The sequence below is a fragment of the Gasterosteus aculeatus genome, chromosome 6 (assembly GCF_964276395.1).
Source record: "Gasterosteus aculeatus chromosome 6, fGasAcu3.hap1.1, whole genome shotgun sequence".
Taxonomy (NCBI): domain Eukaryota; kingdom Metazoa; phylum Chordata; class Actinopteri; order Perciformes; family Gasterosteidae; genus Gasterosteus; species Gasterosteus aculeatus.
The window spans coordinates 10124320-10143895 of NC_135693.1; the positions used below are offsets into that span (position 1 = coordinate 10124320).

Sequence of the window (19576 nt, forward strand, 5' to 3'; positions counted from 1 at the left end):
TTTGCAATTTTAAGCCAAAGGGCATAATAACACGGCAGGATAAATGGTATAGTTCAACAGTTTTGTCCACAATCAAGTTTCTTTTTTTACATACTTACATTTTTAAATCCATAACTTACATCACAGTGGGGGCTGATTTAACGTACCATCTCATTTAATTCTTACTCAGGTTTGTGTGCAGTGATTGTGTTTGAACAGCCATTTTTTTCAAAGGTCAACAATTCTGGTCAAATGAAGAGCACGTTCATCGATGAGGGTGTAAATCCATATTTACCAGAGTTGCATGAAAAGAAACACTATAAACCCACCAACTTGTGATGAAACATACATAGGGTGGAAAAAAAAGTCATACGTATCACATATGTGACATACAGCAGCATTTTATTGAATGCCAAGAAATGATTCATACAAACGGAGCCCCATGACCCTCTCTGGTTTTACAAACTGTAGCAGACTAACATCTTGAGTAAAATGATGTGATTTAAATAGTATCATGGAGGGCAGATTGATTGATCTGTGTTGACAAATTTAAATGGGAAGAAATAGAATTTAATCAATTAACTCCGACATTCTACATTATGTTGTCTGCAAAAAAGCTGTCCAATGTACGTACTGGCTGCTCAAATAACACATCTTGAGAATTTTCTATTTTAATATCCACAATTTGCGTAGTCATACTTTTCCCTGTATGTGTTGTACAGTAAGTATCTTTACAGATTAGAAAGAAGACACTAAGTATAAATTATAAAATATAGTATATATCCAATTATTCGGAAATTACTGGAATTAGCAAAAACACATGAAAGAAATACTGTTCCTATATTATTGAATAATTGAGGATTAAAACCGTTAAAATGGTTATTGGGATAACTTCTCTTTTAGTCTTTCTTTGGGGTTTAATCCATACCACAGACCATCATGGTCCACTGCTGCCCAAGCCATTCGCTCTGTGGTGAAGGTGGCCGCCCACTTTCCTGACGGAGAAACTACAATAGCACCTCCTGCACCACGGACACGGTCACCCATGTACTGCAGAGACAACCGAGAAGAATCTGCAAGTGATTTACCTGTGGAGGCCAAGAAGGAAAAAAATGGAAAATACAACATTTCACATATGAATCTTAAGATATCTGATCAATTTTTTTTGCAGCATCTCAAAAAAGCCTGTCAGGAAAATGTAACATTTATGTTTCTGTACATTTATTTTTAATGAAATAGTAATAGGACATTCACACCGTTTGAATCTTACTCACTTCACCGCTTGATGTTTTGATGATTGTCCCACAAAATAAAGTGGTCAAATCATATTGAGACCAGATCAATTTAGACATATGGGACTTGTCTAAATCATTTTAAAGTGATGCCTCACCTTGTTCGATATGGAAAAGAATGAGTCTGGCCAATGTCACTTTAAGAATAGACTCTCCATGACCGGTGCAAGATACTGCACCAATCAAGTTGTCTGCATATCCTCCAGAGCCTTATTTAAAAGAAAGGGAATAAAATCAAATAAATTAACTTAATTTCCCAAATCCAAATATCAAAGAAAAAAATGAAAAGCACAAGTTGTTTGGACAAAGATACTTATGTGATCAACTTCGACTTGATAATAATGACTTCTAATTTCATATGAACTTATTTTAACAGTAGCTGACAGTTTAAAAAGTGCTACTTGAGACCATACAAGTAAATTAAGTCATACCAATAATGGGAGAGTCTCCCACTCTGCCAACCATTTTATTTCTGATCCCTCCAGTTGATGTTGCACATGCAACATTGCCATCCGAGTCCACAGCAACTGCCCCAACGGTATCGTGAGCCCTAGAAAGTCAAAAGAAAGTGATTGAGGAAGACGTATTTGTCTTATTATGTAGCTAACATTTCTTCTCACTTGCCAACGGAGCCATTCACCAGCTGTTTGCCGGTATGTCTGGACTAGAAATAGTCAAACGGTGCAAAAATACTTACAACTGAGAGTTAAAATCTTCCATTACTCCAGTAACATAATTCTTGTTTCTCTTCCACTCCCTCCTCTCATTCTCAGTCACCAGTGTGTCAGTGGGAACTGTGGCCATGCCGATGCTTTCTGCAAACAGGTTTGCGCCTCTGCTTGTCAATATAACGTGGGCCGTCTGCAAGTTTTAATGGCGCCAGACATAGAAGAAACATGTGCTTCAAAACATGTCATAGAGGGGTCATTATAACAATTCAATGCATTTGATCATTGCACAAAAAAACTGTTAAACACTAAAAAGTTTCTTAAAATGGAACTGGTCTTTTCGGAACCATCAGTATTCTCTCACGGTTTCTTTTCAAGCGAGACAAAATCCAAGTATCGGAGATGATACCTCTTCCATCACGGCCCGTGCCAGAGACACGGGATTGGCGATGTTCTTCACTGAAGACACGGCACCGCTGGCAAGTGTCCTTCCATCCATGATAATGGCATCCAGCTCCACTTCTCCTTCCGCATTCAGCACTGCCCCATGCCCTACAATCCAAATCGGTAACTCGCTGAAGCAATGGCTCACACCACCAGATGGACACATTTAGACCACGTGAACTGGATTAATTCATCACGCCTGAGAAACGAAATGAATAGAATCTAACAAGCAGGCGGAGAGGGTGCGAGAAAGAGAGGCTGGAGATGGGATTACTCGTGTGAAGATGTGTTCCGTCGCCTGCTACATCCTCACACATCCACAAGGTGGTGACAAAGCATTGCCACAGAGCATTGTGTTAATACGAGATACTGTGCATCGTTGATCATTGACACATCATTGATATCTGTTTGTAGTTGTTGAGATGTAGTTGGTGCATAAAAATGCAATTTTTCCCTTTGGTCTTTATTTATAATTGAATAGTTTTTCAGGTCTGAAATGTACTTATAATGTAGTTTAATTGTTTAAAATATAAAATTAACACATGTCTTTGTTTATCAAGTGGGCAGAAGTTTGTTTTGTATTTACACAAACAGAAAACTAGCACGGGTGATATACACATCTCTCTAATCTCTGCTAATAGTTGTAGCAAAGGGCAATAGACATTGGTACATAAAGACTGTTATTTTGTACACTATACAGAAGTACACCCCATGTCGGGGCAGGTCTTTTTTTTTTTTAACCTGTTGGGATCACCGGGAGGGCAGAAAAGCCAGACTTAATCTGAAATGGTGGATGATTGTATTTTGGTGCATTTGGGACTAAAGCCAGATGATGAGGATGAGCACCAAATTCAGCCTGAAGTCTCATCTCAACCTCCCGCAATAATTCTGATTCTGTCTAGATGAACGTTGACAGCACCACCAGCAGATGGAGACATTTAGTTACAATCAAATTAGGCTTGTGTGAAGGCGTTTCATTTCAAAATGAAACCTCTAAATGAAGGAAAAGAAAGTTAACATGTTGATACATTGAGAATACATGTCTGTCCATATACAAGTACAAGAACGTTGAATATCAAATATGAAGGTCTATGATGAATGTATAATCTACTAAAGGGCACTACTTGTTTTGGCTGGCAGCATCCCAGAAACAGCAATCAGAGTTTACTTTAATGGTAACGTTGTGCTAAATAAAATATGGGTAAAGTGACTGGAGCAGGAATGATGTCGGAGGTGTTTCAGGCTAAATGAAATGGGTATAAATGGAGTGTATACAACTTATTTTTAAAGGTAACTCCAATATGTAGATTAAAAATAGATATGTGTCATATTATCGTTTCAGAATACCTGCATCAAACACAGTGTTATCTTCCAGAGCCCTTACAGCTGCCTCGACAGCATCCAGTGCACTTCCTCCTCTTTGAAGCACTGAAAAGCCATCACGTGCTGCAACCTTTACCCCATCAACAGAAGCCGCGGCCAGTTCATCCGGTATCGCCCACGCCCCACCATGCACGACTAGGACTGCTGGCATCTTTCCTGCAAGAAAAAAACATTTACTAAAGAAGTTTAGTACTCACAGAGTACTAAAACGAATACACATAATTAGATCCTTGAACAGGAACATGGGGTTTTCTTGTTTAAGAGCACACCTCTAATGGCGCACCACAAAATCAGTTTGTTTAATGTACCTTAGTGAATGTTGCAGGTTGTATGGTCTGTTGGGACAGTTTTGTTTGGGCTCGAAGAATGTCATTTAAATGGAAACAATGAGTCTGAATTTGCACACCATACATCAGGCACGTGCACAGACATTTTGGGGAGCAGGTGCTCAGACCAAACCAAAAGGGCATTGCCAAAATTATATATATAAATATATCTTCAACTTGTGTATTTATCTTTGTTTACAAACTAACTCAAATGATCAAATTGAATAAATAAACGGATAACGGGCAATAAAAACAAGGCCATATTGAATAACCAAATAATATGTTGGATCAAAAAATATTCTAACTCCAAACTCTGCTCTGAAGAAATGAAAGGATCTTCACAGGAGCATCCCCTTTGGTGCAGTTTGTATTACTTCACTGTGATTTATTTCAATGCCTTGCTTAACGACAAGCAGGGGAAGGAGGGGCGGGGCTTGTGAGCGCCGCGCAGCATGCTGGGGTTTAAATTCTCACAAGAACGCAACAAATGCCCCGTCAGATATCAAAACACACTTGATGACAGAGAGTATTTTAGATTCTTAAATATTGACACATGAAGAAAAGATTGGGCTCCAGCTAAAGGGGCCAAAGGGCGGGTGCTTGAGCAGCATTAGGGGTCGATCCGTGCTTCCTCAAACTATTAAGAAACCTATTTGCACATTACTCATGAATTACCGAGATATGCAATATGTCACAGCCTACTCACAATATCTAATTACATTAGCGCAGTTTCACCTACATTGTTGTCATTGTCGTATGCTATATACGTTCTCACACGCGCACAAGAGTTGCTGTCTGCTAGGGACTGACGTGCGGGACACGTGGGGATCCCTCCCCTCAGGTGTGCAGCTGCGTGGTAATAACGCGCACAGGTAATTCTCGGGAGAGTTGATCGGGTGCAGCGACTTGAACCATCAACCTGCGCCGTTAAAGAAACGCATTTTACTTTATTTACCTTTTTTGTGCCGTTTGCCGTGGGGGAAGCCTTCCGTTTTCCTCCCGTCTTCACCGCAATTACAACTGACATTTCCGGTAAAAACCTTTCAAAATAAAGTCCGCGTTGACCAACTTGTTGAACGTTGAGTAGTAAAGAGATAACTATGTTACACGTATTGGTCAGTTCACAGAGTCACTGCTGTTTTTCACACGTTCCTGTCACAAGATATATGCACCTGTGCATCCGTTTGTTCCTTCATAATTTCATCATTTTTATCTACACTATTATTTTTCTTTCATGTCACCTTTACAAACCGAAAACCTTAAATATATGGATCATGGAATGGATATGGGCTCCATGGGTTATGCATGACTTGACAAAGGCCGTTCTAAGAAGGGAAAAAAGAGGACATAGTTTATTGACTGGCCAAGTAATAACAAGGGGCTGATCTACGTCACGTTAATTAGTGAAATATGCAATGTTGCCGTTTGACCACTAGAGTGCAGTAAATCTGTACCAATTTCAGGTTGAAACATATTTCAATATTGGTAAAGGGGGAGAGAAGTTTTGATCAATATTGGCTCATTCTAGGCCTTCGTGCCATTTTAGAAATGAACAGAAAAGCGAGCTAAATAAGTTAAAATTATAAATATTCACACATGCAGAGGTAAAGTGGAAATAAGGGAGAATTGGTTAATAAAACCAAGCCACATGAGTATTCTGACTATATATATGTACCACTACGGTGGTAGACCATTGTTGGATTGCACTGGCAATTGCAGTCTTATGACTCCACATGAAAGGAAACTCAGAAACTGACTTTGATTCACCTGACAGCAGTAGTCTGTAGTCCCCCCGCAGTCTTTATGGTTCTGATCAGTGCAGTCAGTCAACTCCTCCAGTCAAATTAAGCTAGAATTGTTCAGTCACCAGCTTAGTCCATTCATATTGAACAGTGAGTAAGTAGAGCAGCCTGTGATCCACACTGAAGATACATTTAGAATTCAAGACAATATTTGACCTACAAGACAAGTACGGTGTTTGTTAGGAGGTGCCTGCCCACACCGCTGACGTTGGTTCATAAAGACCTAATGAAGCATTCACTTGACATTGAAACTCCTTGTGAGATATAATTCCCTATGCAGGCAGAATGTATGTTCAGCTTTTTTGTGCAATGATGCATGTTCTTCTTGACTTATTGAGTCCTTTAGGACATGAGGTTGGCATTTACATTATTACGACTTCTGTGATGGGATTTAAACCCAGCTAACAAACCACAGAGTGAGGTAGTCTATTTAGCACCCTGTAACACAGATGGGCATCACACTGTCTATGCTGGACAAACAAAGCAAATACGCAACATTGTGATTTTTTGGTCTGACCATTTTGCTTTTATTGAGATTGAATTCAAATTATAGTGGCATTGGATGACAAATTCATCAACTACCACAGTGAGAAAATGGATAGGACGTCTCAAACTTACCAAAGTGAATCCACACAGCAAAAAGGAAACTTGAAATGAGCATTGATCTTTTCCAATGAACCATGCAATTCCATTCAAAAAGTAACAAAATGGAGATGTTGTTGCACAGCCTTCAAAGTATGAAGCCAAACCGCAACTTACTCAAAAATAAGTTGCAATTACATCTTCGATAGCAACATGTTGGAAGAGACCTGTTCTTTTGTGGGTGCAAAATATAAAATAACAATAGGATAAAAAACTATTTAGAAAGAAGTACCCAATAGTTATTGAGGAGCACAACTACTGAAATAAATAACTAATGTTTTGTATTATCATGATAAGTTTTCATTATCAGTTACGAAAACACTGAAATCACCAACATACAACGTGTCAAACCACCACCAACCAAGAGTGACCTCAGTCATCCGGGTCGTGTGTAGCACCATGGACAGCGACACAGAAACAGTGTTTTAGTGCCTCGGGAATCAGTTGGCACACAGTGGTACATACATGCTTTGCTAGGGGTAAAATATCTCCTAAACTTTCAGACCTCATTGGCAACCGTACATTTCGCTGCGGCTGAATTGAACTAATTCTATTTTAATTGGATGTTTTGATGACATTACTGCTTTAGCAATAATCAAAGTTATCACATCAGCAATAACTCCAGCTCCCGTGTAGAATAACCAAGCCAAGCCACACAACATGTCTAGTGGTAGTTCATAGTATTCTCAAATTAAGTCTACATTAGAAAGTCATACTTTCTTTTGAGGGATTGCAATTCATACAAATAACTTAAAAAGAAAACAATCTTGCATCTAGGAGAAAGGTATTTTGCACGGACTCATGCCAGACTCAAACAAGTGCAAACTTTAAAAAAAAATGTTTTTAATTTGGATTGACTCCCTCGCACAGCGCATCGCCCTATTGGTATGCACTCTGCGGGGATGGCCTTTGTTTTCCAGCAGCGCCCGCACCAGAGAATGGCCAATACCGGCGGCGGGGGGGGGGGGGGGTGAGGGAGGAGGGGGGGGCGGCAGCCGCAGAAGCAGCAGCCTGAGTCTGGCGAGGTGCCGAGGAGAGGCAGCAGGCAGCAGGCAGCGGCGAAGATGGACTCACGCCTCTGAAACACAAGTCAACCCAGCGAGTCGTTCACGCCTCCGAATCGCATCGCTACCACCAGTCAAGCGTCTCGCATCACCCGGGACGCCTTAGTTTTTTTCGTGGCTCATCAATTTCTGGACTGAAGCTGCACAAAAAAGAAAGAAAGAAAGCACCCCCAGTAACAGCAGCAGCAGCAGCAGGAAGGTTTGTGGTCGCATGCCGCCGCTCAGCCCCGCCGCCTCTCCTGCACGGCCGGCGAAGAGGTCCGTCGTGGTAATAATGCATCCAGATCAGTACTTACCTGAACTGGTGGCCGAGAAGAACAGCTTGGACCCCTCGTTCGTGCACGCGGCGCGCCTTCTTTCAGAAGGTAAGTCGGGTATTTGTTTTAAAGTTGGATCTACTCTCACTTTGAAAGCTTTCGCCCTGTTTACTGCAACTGAAAAAAAATCCATTGACATGCATTGCATTTCCGGAAAGTATAGTGTTGTAATGCGATTTCAACACATTGGCTCTTAACGCATGTTTGATGGAATTCGCTGTGCTGTGTGTTTAATGGAAGCAGCTCCTCTTTGGCTCCAGTGCGGAACTTTTCTGAGGCGTTGATACCGTTGGGGAGAGAAATATGTGTGTGCACAGAAAGTAAAGTGTGTGTGAAAAGTCAACGTGTTTCCACCTCACTGCCCTCCAAGGTCAACCTCTGGTACACAGCAGTAACTTCCACTAATCACAGAGCAGCTCCGGATGACAAAGGGTGGACGGACTAACGATGTACAATTTGCAGGATTTTGATGATGCCGTTGACCCAATTAGTGCAGTTTATCATTACCGGCTCTTGTCTCTTCGGCATATCAGAATTGTAACATCTTTATCAGACCTGAACAGGTGCGTGTTGTCACAAAGGACATATGTTCAGCAAACTTGACATGCACCTTGAGCATTCAAACCCACCCAGTGACCAAATGTCCTCTTTCCTAGAACTTTACCTTTAATACACAATTTAGGAGAATGCAGCATGACATATGCCTTCTCTTTGTATCACTACCACCATAGTAACTTAGAACTGCCATCATTGTCACAGAGAGGGCTTAATGCCATTGAGACAGATTTTCTGCAGTCTTTAGATTTAATGCACTTTACATAATGAGGCAGTAATCAGCTTCAACTTGCGTACAGTACGTGCATGCATACTGTACATATGTACAATCTCGTTACATGTGTGTTAAAGGCGGTCCGGTCAAACTGTGTGTTGTTTCAATGTGCTCTCATTGCACAAGGTGTTTGGCCTCAGGTGTTTTCTGCCCCTTGAGCTTTCCTGTTGAAATGTGTTGATGAGACGCCTGACAGTGCGCCTCTTGTCGCTGTGATGCAGAAGGAATCGTCTGTCACACGTTGCACTTATATGCAGCTAAATCATCACAAGGCTGACTCACATGTACAGGATTATAAAAACGTAGTTTCTAATGCTTTATCATATCCACAGTGAACGGCAACAAGCACGTTTAAACGTGTTGAGTATTATTAATATTACCATCATAGTTTATATAATTTAGTTTTTTCCCCATAGTGTAAAAGATGTCCCATCATACAGTGTAATACTTTACACCAAACAAATAACATAATATACCTAATATTACATGGCAATAGAACATCGTGTTTCCAGTTAGCACAGTGACAAAGAACAGCCTACGTTATACACGATAGTGGACAATTGTTATGATAAACTGTCAGTTCAGACAATACTGAATTGTCAGCTTGGAAAATGTTCAACATAATCATCTGTGGGCGGCATGCGAAATACCCTGTTTGTGATTTTCAGTTTTTGTCAGTCTATGATCGTGGTCAATGCAGCATCATACATATCATTGGACAGCAAGATACACGGTCCTTTATGGATTAATGCCTTCGTAGCTCTTACCGGTAATTAGTAACGCATTTAATCCTGCATTATCACTCATGATAAACCGCATCATGCACGATTACCATGGTCTCAGTTAACGGCTCCATATTTAAGAAGTGAATGTATGTTCTTGCAATCACAAGATCTACTTCACCTTATCACTAAACACTTAAGCAGCTAATATGTAATATCTTAAATGCCCCATATAAGCACAGTGATAATAAGAAACAAGGTTCATGCAGGCTTCTCTGAATCAGTGATGGATATACATATTATAGATATGGACCAGGTTAAGTAAAGTGTAACAGAGCAAGATCTGCTGAGTGGAGGGTGTTTTCACAAGTGCGACTTTATGATTTATGATTTAATGTCTAATAGGTTAAACATTTAGAGCTTGAACTCTTTGTCCTGAAACACGACAATCTGAGATCACAATGCTCTTCAATTCACCAAAAACATGAGTTTGTACTCATCCCCTCTATCTTGCTATAAAACACTTTTGCCTCAAAGCACTGAGCTGCTTTTTTGGAGGGGGGGGGGGGGGTCACGGTCAAACGCGAGAGGAAATATTCATAGAAAGCAGGAAAACAACCAGCAATCAATTTCTGTCTGTTTCTGCTTGAACACATCGTATATGTAAATTCTGTGCCACGTACTGTAGGATGATGAAAATGCTCAGTCACGGCTATCGAAAAAAACAAGCTCACACCACATTTGGGTAAATGACCCTTTAACTTTAATTAAAAGTAGTTGCACAATACATGAACCAGTGCACTGCACTTCAAACTGTTTTAGCCTTAGTTTCAGTTTTCCAATAAGGAAGATCTATAGTTCGATATTGAGATGGTAAGCTTTAGGTAGATTTCAATCTTACTCGATACTCAGAATGTATGAGGCCCTGAGAGTTGGTGCTTTCAGTTTGGTGCATAATAAAACCAATGTAAGAATATATATTACAGGAGATTTTCACATCCCAACACATTGATGCTTCAGTCAGGGAGGTGTAACTTCTACTAAAAAGTCTGACATTGTTACGACTGATTCGGGCGATGTTTCCCCAGAGGGTGATTCTCCTTTTAAGAGTGGACTGAATTTAATCCAGCCCTTTCTTATTTATCAATGGTTGTTCATATATTCAGTGTTTCCATTATCACCTGCTCGGTATCCAGCCGTGAATCCGGCTCACAGCTCCAGATAAACGCAGCCGCGGGGTCCGACCTGTCAAAAGGACACAGAAATTACATTTCAGGAAAGTGATACATTGCATTACATTCTCTGCGTTTAGCAGACGCTCCTATCGAGTGGCTTACAATGAGCGCGTACGTAGGTCGAATAAGATTATACTCCAAGGTCGTAAGGACTTAAAGCTACTGACAAACAGCAGCACTCAGACAATTATACTATTCTAGTATGTTCTGAGCATCTTAAATGGTCACAACAGGACAGGAGATGTAATGTATGTAAACGCTGTAAAAAGAGGGAGGTGCATACACAGTGGAACGTGGTATTTGGGAAGGAATATAAATGACTGTATTCATGACATGACTATAGTCGTTTCAGATGCCGTGGTTACATTTGAATGGGTTTGATTTCCATTCACTTTTTGAACACGTTTTGAAGAGAGTTAAATGAAATCACATGCTGATGGAGGCCAGTGCGCTATTTCGTCCAAAAATGCCAGTTGTTACATTTACGCAGAATGTACCATCGCACAAGGGAATGAAGTGCTATATGGAGCAGGGTGCCACAAAAACGTGATTGGGACTGAAAGACAGACACATACGGATACTGATGAATCAGGAAAATAATATGTGTTACTAAACTCACTATTAACTATTACATAACAAATAACCAAGATATATCCAATAATTCAAATACTTTAACTGTGAGATACATTTACAGCAGATACATCTCATCCTTTGCGCTTTTCCGGTTGGAAAGTTGCCGAACAAAGTCCACAGAACAGAAGAGAATAAAACGTCCAGTAATGAACATACTTTGTGAGGCTCTGGGCTATTTAACTTTCTGAATATTCAACAGCTTGAAGCAATGCAAAATATATAGTATTTTCTGCGTATTAAGCCCTTACCCGATTTCGTTGAAGAAACCGATCAACCATTTTTGTCAAATAACATAAAATAGATGTAGTTGTGGTGCATCATGGACAGGAAGTCAAATATATGGAAATGTCATTACAGCCTTATATCATATTAACATCACCCATATAATATCATTGCTTTGTATATAGAAAGCATAGAGATATTATTATACACTTGTTGTATATAATAAAAAACAGATGTTATACATACATGTTCACACTCATGGGATCATGTTGTCAACCAAAGTTTTCCATCTAGCCTGACCTGTAAGTCATTACAATAGATGATTATTGAAATGCCACCACGATTAAATGTCTATTATTTGTCATTACTTTTTCACTTCAACTTCCATTGCACATTCAGCAGAGACTTTAAGGATTATTATTTTGTAGATTTAATCTTATCACAGCGTCAATGGCAACAACCTATTGTCCTCAGTGCAGCTCAGTTAAAAACAAATAAACAGCATGTGGTCAAACAGTGGCGCATATTTCCGGCCCCATGCAGTCACATTCATGGCTCCAAAGTGGAAAAGGACAAAGCTAATTGCCCGTCTGGTCGATTCGCCACACCGGGTCCACTCTGCTACCTGCCTCGCTATGTATCTGATGTGAACATACAATTAGGGTTTTGGAGATTAATTAGAGTGATTCATTTTGGCTGCCATTGTTGAGTCATTGTCAATGTCCCATTCAGTTGGTAGAAGAAATCAGTGAATAATGTAGCTGTGTCGAGGCTAATGGCAGCACTCAACAAAGCATCTGTGTTTGACCTCTTATGCAGTTGATTGAACCGCCCGCGTACAATAAAGCAAATAAACTATTCAATTCTTTACGGACTTGTTGCACTACGTGAATCCATTACGAATGAGTATTTTAATACCAACCAACAACACAGTGACTCCCTAATCATACAGTACTGTTTTTAACATAAGGTTTATTTTATTGAAAGCAAAAAGCACATCAAATGGAGTTCAGCTATAACTTCCTAAATCACTAAATGAGATAGAAGTAGGTCGATCTAATAGGTTTTCTAGTTATTTAATATCTGCAGTGTTTCAGTTTTCAGCTTATTTGAGTTTTGCTGTTTTCCAGACAGTTTTTCAAAATAAAAGATGAGTCGAGTGAAAGAGGGAACGAGTCGTACTGTGTGCATTATTTGTTTGAGTGCACGTCGAATATCAGGACATCCTAAGTTTGCCCCGTTGGATGTGATGAGGTTTTTTTTCTAACATCTGTTTTGTCTCATTAAATCCCTCTGAGGCATTTCAGTGCAACAACGTAATCTAACCTACTGTATGTTGGAAGAATTCCTTTTGATTGGATTCATTAGTGTGACTTGTTTAATCCCGGTGTGTATTTAAGTGTACGGTTCTCTGTTGACCCATCGGGTCAAAACAACATCAACCACAGTGCAGGAGACAGTTTGGTCTCAACTTCATCATATTTGAAAAGAAAGCACACGCATTTTACAAACAAAGTGCACGCTTTAGCAGGAAGTACTGTCTGACAAACAACAACCAAACTGTAATAAAGCTTCAATGTGAGGATAGACAGCTGAGCAGCAAACTCCAACAAATGGTGCAGCTCTCGTTCCTCTCTTCTGGTGTTATTAAACTGCATTTTGTGCAGAATTTGGCTCAAACATTGCGGGATATCTGTGTTTCATTTTTAGCAAACTATATGAAAGTCTCTGCTGAATTGTAGTCTGTGAAAGTTCAGTGCAATCACACAAGGTGTATTTATGGCAAATATCAGCGACATCTTGTTTTGCTCTACAAGGGACATCTTGTTTAGAGTCCAAATTGATACGATTGATAGGTTCATTTTGCCTAATTGCTCCCAGATCGGGTGCCTAAATGTCTAACAGAGACTAATTCACTCTAATTCTGTGTCCGTCATTTCACATTTTTCTTGAATCCAGAATGAATGACCTTCACCCTGTTTAACAGTGCTGACTGCCTGTGTTGCTTCATACACAGATGCATTTAACCTTAAGCTGTGGCAGGCTAACAGGGCACATTTTTTGTGCGGGCACATTTTCTCGGTAGAAGCCCATTTAAACCACAGTGGTAATTTTCATTCTTGGCTGCGGAGCCATTCTGCTGAAGCAGTTTGTGCCAGCGCAACAGAGGGGATCAAGAGCACCGGAATAGTCGCTGAGGGGTTTACTCATTCAATTCACCCAGTGAGATTGTGGTTCATCTTGTGTGAGGAAGGAAAACACTGACCTTCGAAGCACATTCTCCCTCCTCTGATCTTTAGGCTTCTCCGAGTTTTATATTTGACCCACGATGATGCTGGTGTGAATGTTTCCCCAGATTTAGATGTTGTGAGCTCATTTTCTTCTTCTCTCACACACATATTTTGAGTTCACCGGAAGGCTGCGGAATAGAATAACAGTATTTCACATTATGTTCTCTTCCAGAGTATAATGATCTTCAAGGGCTGGAAAAACATCATTGCCTTATTCAAATGATGTGAACATTATGCCGTCTCAAAGGGAAACCCTTCACAATGGAAACAGAGCCCAAAACAAATTTCTCTCCAACAGGCAGAAGACCAGAACAAATCATAGGACATCAATGCTGGAACTGGCACTTTACACTGAACACTGAAATGTCCTAGCAATTTATAACAAAACATGTGTTTTCCATCTGCAATGATCCTTTTCTGATCTTAAGTTTAAGGTAAAATGTTTGGTTGACCCATCCAGCCACCTAAACCTTTTCTGACTGCAGCGAGAAGGATTTGCCACTGTACCAATCAAACACGTTGTTTCAATGTGTTGACGGGGCAAGTTATTAGAAAGCCCTTGTTGTAAGCTCCTGCTATGGGACTTCGCGTTTTTATATAAAGTCTCACAAGCATGTGTGAATCAGTCGCATGAATGGGGGAAAACATTTGTAGGTGTCTTTATACCTGTTTACCTGTGATTCAGCAAGAGGCATCAGGTACAGTCTATACCCTGGGGGAAAGGCCATTCACATGGAAATTCACTTATTAGTATTTGACAGAAGCCTGAGTAAGAAGTAACAGTTTTATTATTGTCTAAATTAAGTGGCTTAGCAAAGCTCACCTGAAAATGAGTGCACGAAGCTTTCTTCAGTAAATGATAGCTATTAATTGAGGCTCCTCCATTTAGCGACTACTTAATATTTTTAAACATTCATTCATTATTTTCCACTCTTCCATTTGAAACTTGATATATTTTTTAGGAAGTTGTGTAGCTTTAGTTTCAGTCATCTCACAGAGAACAAATTGAAGACTGCATGTCACGATTTAAATGATCGTCATTGGCACAATCAGAGAGTCACACGGAAAGAATGGATTTTAAGATGTAGGAGTTTTTCAGTGGTGATTTCACAGACAATAGAAATAGAAAAAATGAACCTTAATGTATTGAGTAAAAATAAAAGCTCTATGGGGGGGTGAGTGGATCATTAAGCTGGAGCTCTGGGTGTCCAGAAGGTCACTTCAAGGAAAAAAGTCCCTCCGTTGGGAACACTTATCTGTTCCACCCAATCTGATAACTACTAGAATTCTAGACGTCTAATAGTCTTATTTTAAGGCGCATTCTGTAACCTTTTAAGTCTATTTCTGCTCTTTATCAACCTTCACGGATACAACACTTCAGCTTTCAGTTGTCTAAACTCTGCCCCCATAATGAACCATCCAAATGAGGACGGCAGTTTTTAACCTCAAAGCCTTTTCCACTGGCTATTGAAGCTGAGATAAGGGGGCCGCGCTCCAGAATAAATAAACTCTTCGATGTAGCAGCTGAGGGGCGGTGAGTGACTCCTTCTCGGTCTTGTTCAGGAACATCTTTTATTGTCCGGCCAGCGTGTTCTAGCCTGATAAGTCTCTGCCCGGTATTAACAGACGAAGATTTCTGTAAGCTGGACAACGGATACCCTTAAACCCTTAAAGGGTTGTGAGTGGTTCAGCTCAAGTGCTATGAACTAAATTAATCAAGAAATAACACTGTTCGTTTGTTTTTTGTTAAAGCTAAACCGTAGACCAATATTCACCTCCCATCTCATCTCTCTATAATTAGAGTTTGCAACAAGAGCATATATGCGGACATCAAATAATCAGTGGAATATTCACTATGTATTGAAATGCATGTTACGTGTCTCCCAGAAGTGTCTTATTTGTCATGCTGCAGCTGATGTTGACCCGATGCTTTTTCAGTTACATGAAAAAAACCCAACTAATCACGTTATCTGTATTTTCTATTTTTGTTTGTCTGCAGAGATTGAAAAGAATGAAGGGGATGAATTAAGAAAAGACGGGGACCCGAAGAAATACCTAGATATCATCAGCAATAAAAATATCAAGCTGTCTGAAAGAGTTCTCATTCCCATCCAACAGTATCCAAAGGTAAGAGACACAACGCTCACACCGTGGCACAAAAAAAGAAAGAGCAGTCGTGCAGTGTTTTCAAAAGAGCGGTCAATACGCGACGCAAGATCCATCCATTCTCATCCACTTATCTGGGATTGATTGACGGCGGCCGAGGCCCAGCCGGCCGGCCGACACTCCCCTCGCATCCGCAACATGTTCCAGCTCATTCTGCAGGATCCCCGTCGGGGTCGGTTAAGCTGCACCCAAGAGCAGACACAGAGACAGCAATGCAGGAAGGCGGTGTGAGCGGCGGCTGGTTTTACGGCGAGGCACAAGAAGGAGAAGTTAGAAATATAATGCGCAATGTTCAAAAAATAACATCTCTTCAGTCGGGTAAAGCGTAGCGAGGCCGACCTTCAACTACCGCTGAGCTGAGAAACCGCGGCTCTTAAGCCGCGTTGATTGCCAGCAGGTGTGGAGATGCGGCAGGTGATGAAGGCCGCGCCCAGTTGCTCACACACACACACACACACACACACACACACACACACACACACACACACACACACACACACACACACAGAAAGTGTTGCATATTTTGATGTAGTCTATCTAGGACTACTTTATAGTAGTTGAAATGTAGACTGATGAGGCGGGTCCATCACGCAGCTCAGCGACAACACGCAGCAGATCAGAGACTTGTTTTCTGTGAATATAATTTTCAATGCATTACTGTAAATGCTGAATATATCGGTGTCAAGTCATTGAACATGGTTGCAAACTAACTTTTTGATATTATCAGAAAATATTCGCCCTTTATTTCCAGGTACATGATACTCCGAAGAAGTTTTAACTGCTTTCCATTAAATGTAATACTAAAGGATAGCTAAAAACTATTCCATTTAAGATCCCATAAAACAAAACGGCTGCTCCTGTGCTGTTGCGTTGTGTCCTTGGGTGCACGTTTCACTATCTATGCCACTTCTTCTGGACGGCAAAAATGAATTCAGTCCACTAAATTCGATTATAGGTTTATGTGTGACCTTGCCAGCACCTCCCATCACATAAAACCTGTAGGTTCTCTACAAGTTTTCAACAAAATCGCTATCATTATCATCAAGTCTCAAGTCTAAAATTGAATGACTGCTACTCATCTCTCTGCAGACTTTTGTTGTCTCCAAGCATTTGTTTGAAATGAATCCCCTGTGGTCTTTCTCTTGTCGTCGCTGCAGGTTTGACTGCCCACTAAAGGAGTTCTGAGGATAAGATCCTGAGCAAAACAATTTAATTGACTCCCAAGTCAAGTTCCTTCGTCCGTGTTATATCTTGCCCCGAGTTTTGATTCATGATTTAGTAGCCGTATGTCTTAAAAGCACCTGATTTTTCTGCCTTATTAAAAATAACTAGAGAAAGGAAAATGTCAGGAGGGCAGAACAACGTTTAACTGTGCTTCAGGGGGCACAGGCCCGCCTGCTTAAGCCCAGTGAGCCCGTCAGGACACGTCAGGAAATCAATTAGTAGTTTCCTCCTCAGGATCATTGTTGAGAAAGTAATTAAGCTGTGTTCAGGAACTCCTCACTTAATTAAACAGGTTTTAAATCTATAAAAAATTCCAATTGAGAGTGTCTTGGGAAATGACTCAGGATGTCTGCTATCTCCCTTGCACTGCTTCCTCAAAGTGCATTTTCTTCTAAAAATATTTTCTAAATAGAAGCATTGATTTTTCCTCGGATCACAACCTTTTTGGGGGTATCTCTTTTTGCAATTTTTATAAGGAGCACGGATCATGCTCGGGTTAGGACAGACGTGAAGCATTCATCATCATCATCATCATCATCATCAAAGGCCATCACTTGGATGGACTTGGATTTGAAGGTCCTTGTTATGGGCCCTGGAAACACAAACTGTGTTGCAGTCGGGGCGTTGATGTGAGCTGCTGGAAGTGGAATGCGGGTTGAGGCACACTCGCTGCAGTTTGACTGTCTGACAGCCTGTCGGAGATTGTTGCTTCTTCATAAAACTTTTTCTCCATGCTGTTCTGTTTTAAGCAAGGCCTTCCCAGAGTTACTGTTACTGTGTTTGACTGGTACTGCATATCTGGGGAATCATTTGAGGTCGATCTTGGAGAGAAGCTTATTGTGTATTGCAGCTCATCCAGGGTTCCGTACCTGTGTGAGCTGGGTGTAAGATGAAAGCCGTGCGGCAGCAGCTTGGTCGTAGAAAGTCCATGCACGCTTGTTGTTATTTACTCACCTTAGTTACGTTACTGCGGCTGTTACGTTACCTTAAGTAGCATTTGACAAGCACTTCGCCACATTGTGGTGTTGTGACGTTTTGCGAGCCTGATCCAAGGCTGATAAGAACTATATTTCCTAAACATATTCATGTTTTAGAGACGTACAATGTCACCATTATTTCTGGTGCCTGGTTTGCATCAGCTCTTGGTAAATGAAAACAGTGTAGCTTGGTCTCAAGAAACAGAATCAACTTATAGAATAATACACAGGCTCAACATCCTCGGTCTTTGTGAACATATTAATGAACATATTAGCGCTGGCTTTGCACAGTAAGCAGTGCAGTCCAGCAGGGACGGAGCAGTTGTCCAACAACAACTTCTGTGACCTAATTGCATAGTCAGCACCCCAAAAGAAACTGCAGTGCTACTAACATCTTGGTAACACTGCACTTTCAGTTAATGATAATTAGCCACATGAAGCAAGTCTTTGATAGAGCATGAGAAACATCGAGGACACAGAAAACACCCCACAAATATGTGTGGATGTCGATATAGGAGGGCATGTTTATTAAATTAGGGATACTAGTATGTTAACACTTTCTAATAATATTCTGTAACATTGCATGTTAACACATTTATTGTACCAGCAAGAAGATGTTTAACAACTGTACAACACACTGTACCAGCTTTCTTTAACCACATAGGAATAATAAAAATGCAAATGAATTTTCAGACTCAAACGGAAAAAAAACTAAAGAGAAAAAACACATTCTTTCACTGTTTACTCTGACAACATCAGGCCCCTATGAAAGGCACAAACTAATTAGTTTTATCTTACTACACATTGGAACCCCACTCTGTGTCACAGCAATTTCAATAATGCCCGATGTTACGTTCTCTTGGAAAAGCATGAAATATCACAGATCTGTCCTTCACGTCTCAGCAGTCCAACGGTGGTCGTCCATGCTTACATCTGCCATCTCGCTGCACCGTAATTAAATGCAACGAAATTACATTATTACTTGGGAGAAATTTTCCGCATGGTTTCGGATTTGACAAAGTGACATGTAGAAGATTAATGTCGTCCAACAGGGAAACAACCAGTACTGATGAAATCCCTTTTTATGGTCCACTGACAGACGCATACGGGCAGGTTTAACTCGATGAACACATGCCAGAGCAGGAAAACCACTGGTGTTGTTAATAGCTTTAATTATTGGCTAATTTCTTTGCACTCTGGCTTGCAGACACACCTTGATGGAAGTCAAAATGTCTATTCGGTCATATCAAGTGTGCTTTGGATAGAATTCTATTGCCGATAATATCAACAAACACATATAAAATATCTCAGATTCCACGAATAAGTTAATGTTTACCAATTAACTTAACTGTGACAATAC

The 19576-nt window shown here is 40.5% G+C and overlaps 2 protein-coding genes across 5 annotated transcripts in view; one reads left to right on the forward strand and one right to left on the reverse strand.

Moving 5' to 3' along the window:
- Positions 1-359: 359 nt before the first annotated feature.
- LOC120820321 (isoaspartyl peptidase/L-asparaginase) lies at positions 360-5219 on the reverse strand. Its single transcript, XM_040177913.2, has 7 exons — positions 5048-5219; positions 3731-3922; positions 2349-2491; positions 1969-2132; positions 1703-1821; positions 1370-1480; positions 360-1067 (listed from the first exon to the last, which is right to left on the reverse strand). The coding sequence occupies exons 2-7, from the start codon at positions 3915-3917 to the stop codon at positions 859-861; spliced, it is 933 nt and encodes a 310-aa protein (XP_040033847.1). The 5' UTR covers positions 3918-3922; positions 5048-5219; the 3' UTR covers positions 360-858.
- A 2289-nt stretch (positions 5220-7508) lies between these two features.
- khdrbs2 (KH domain containing, RNA binding, signal transduction associated 2) overlaps positions 7509-19576 on the forward strand; it is a 50328-nt gene continuing 38260 nt past the window's right edge. For all 4 annotated transcript variants that reach the window (XM_078104506.1, XM_078104508.1, XM_078104507.1 and 1 more), the window contains exons 1-2: positions 7509-7965; positions 15849-15976. In XM_078104506.1, coding sequence (XP_077960632.1) covers positions 7812-7965; positions 15849-15976 — 282 coding nt within the window. In that variant the 5' untranslated portion in view covers positions 7509-7811. The remainder of the gene's footprint in view (positions 7966-15848; positions 15977-19576) is intronic.

Excerpts from the sequence above, each read along its gene's own strand:
- LOC120820321 (XM_040177913.2), bottom strand. The coding sequence starts at position 3,917 with ATGCCAGCAGTCCTAGTCGTGCATGGTGGGGCGTGGGCGATACCGGAT. Across the intron at positions 1,822-1,968 it reads GAAGATTTTAACTCTCAGTT|GGCTCACGATACCGTTGGGG; the intron begins GTAAGTATTTTT and ends TTGACTTTCTAG. Across the intron at positions 1,481-1,702 it reads GGGAGACTCTCCCATTATTG|GCTCTGGAGGATATGCAGAC; the intron begins GTATGACTTAAT and ends CTTTTAAATAAG.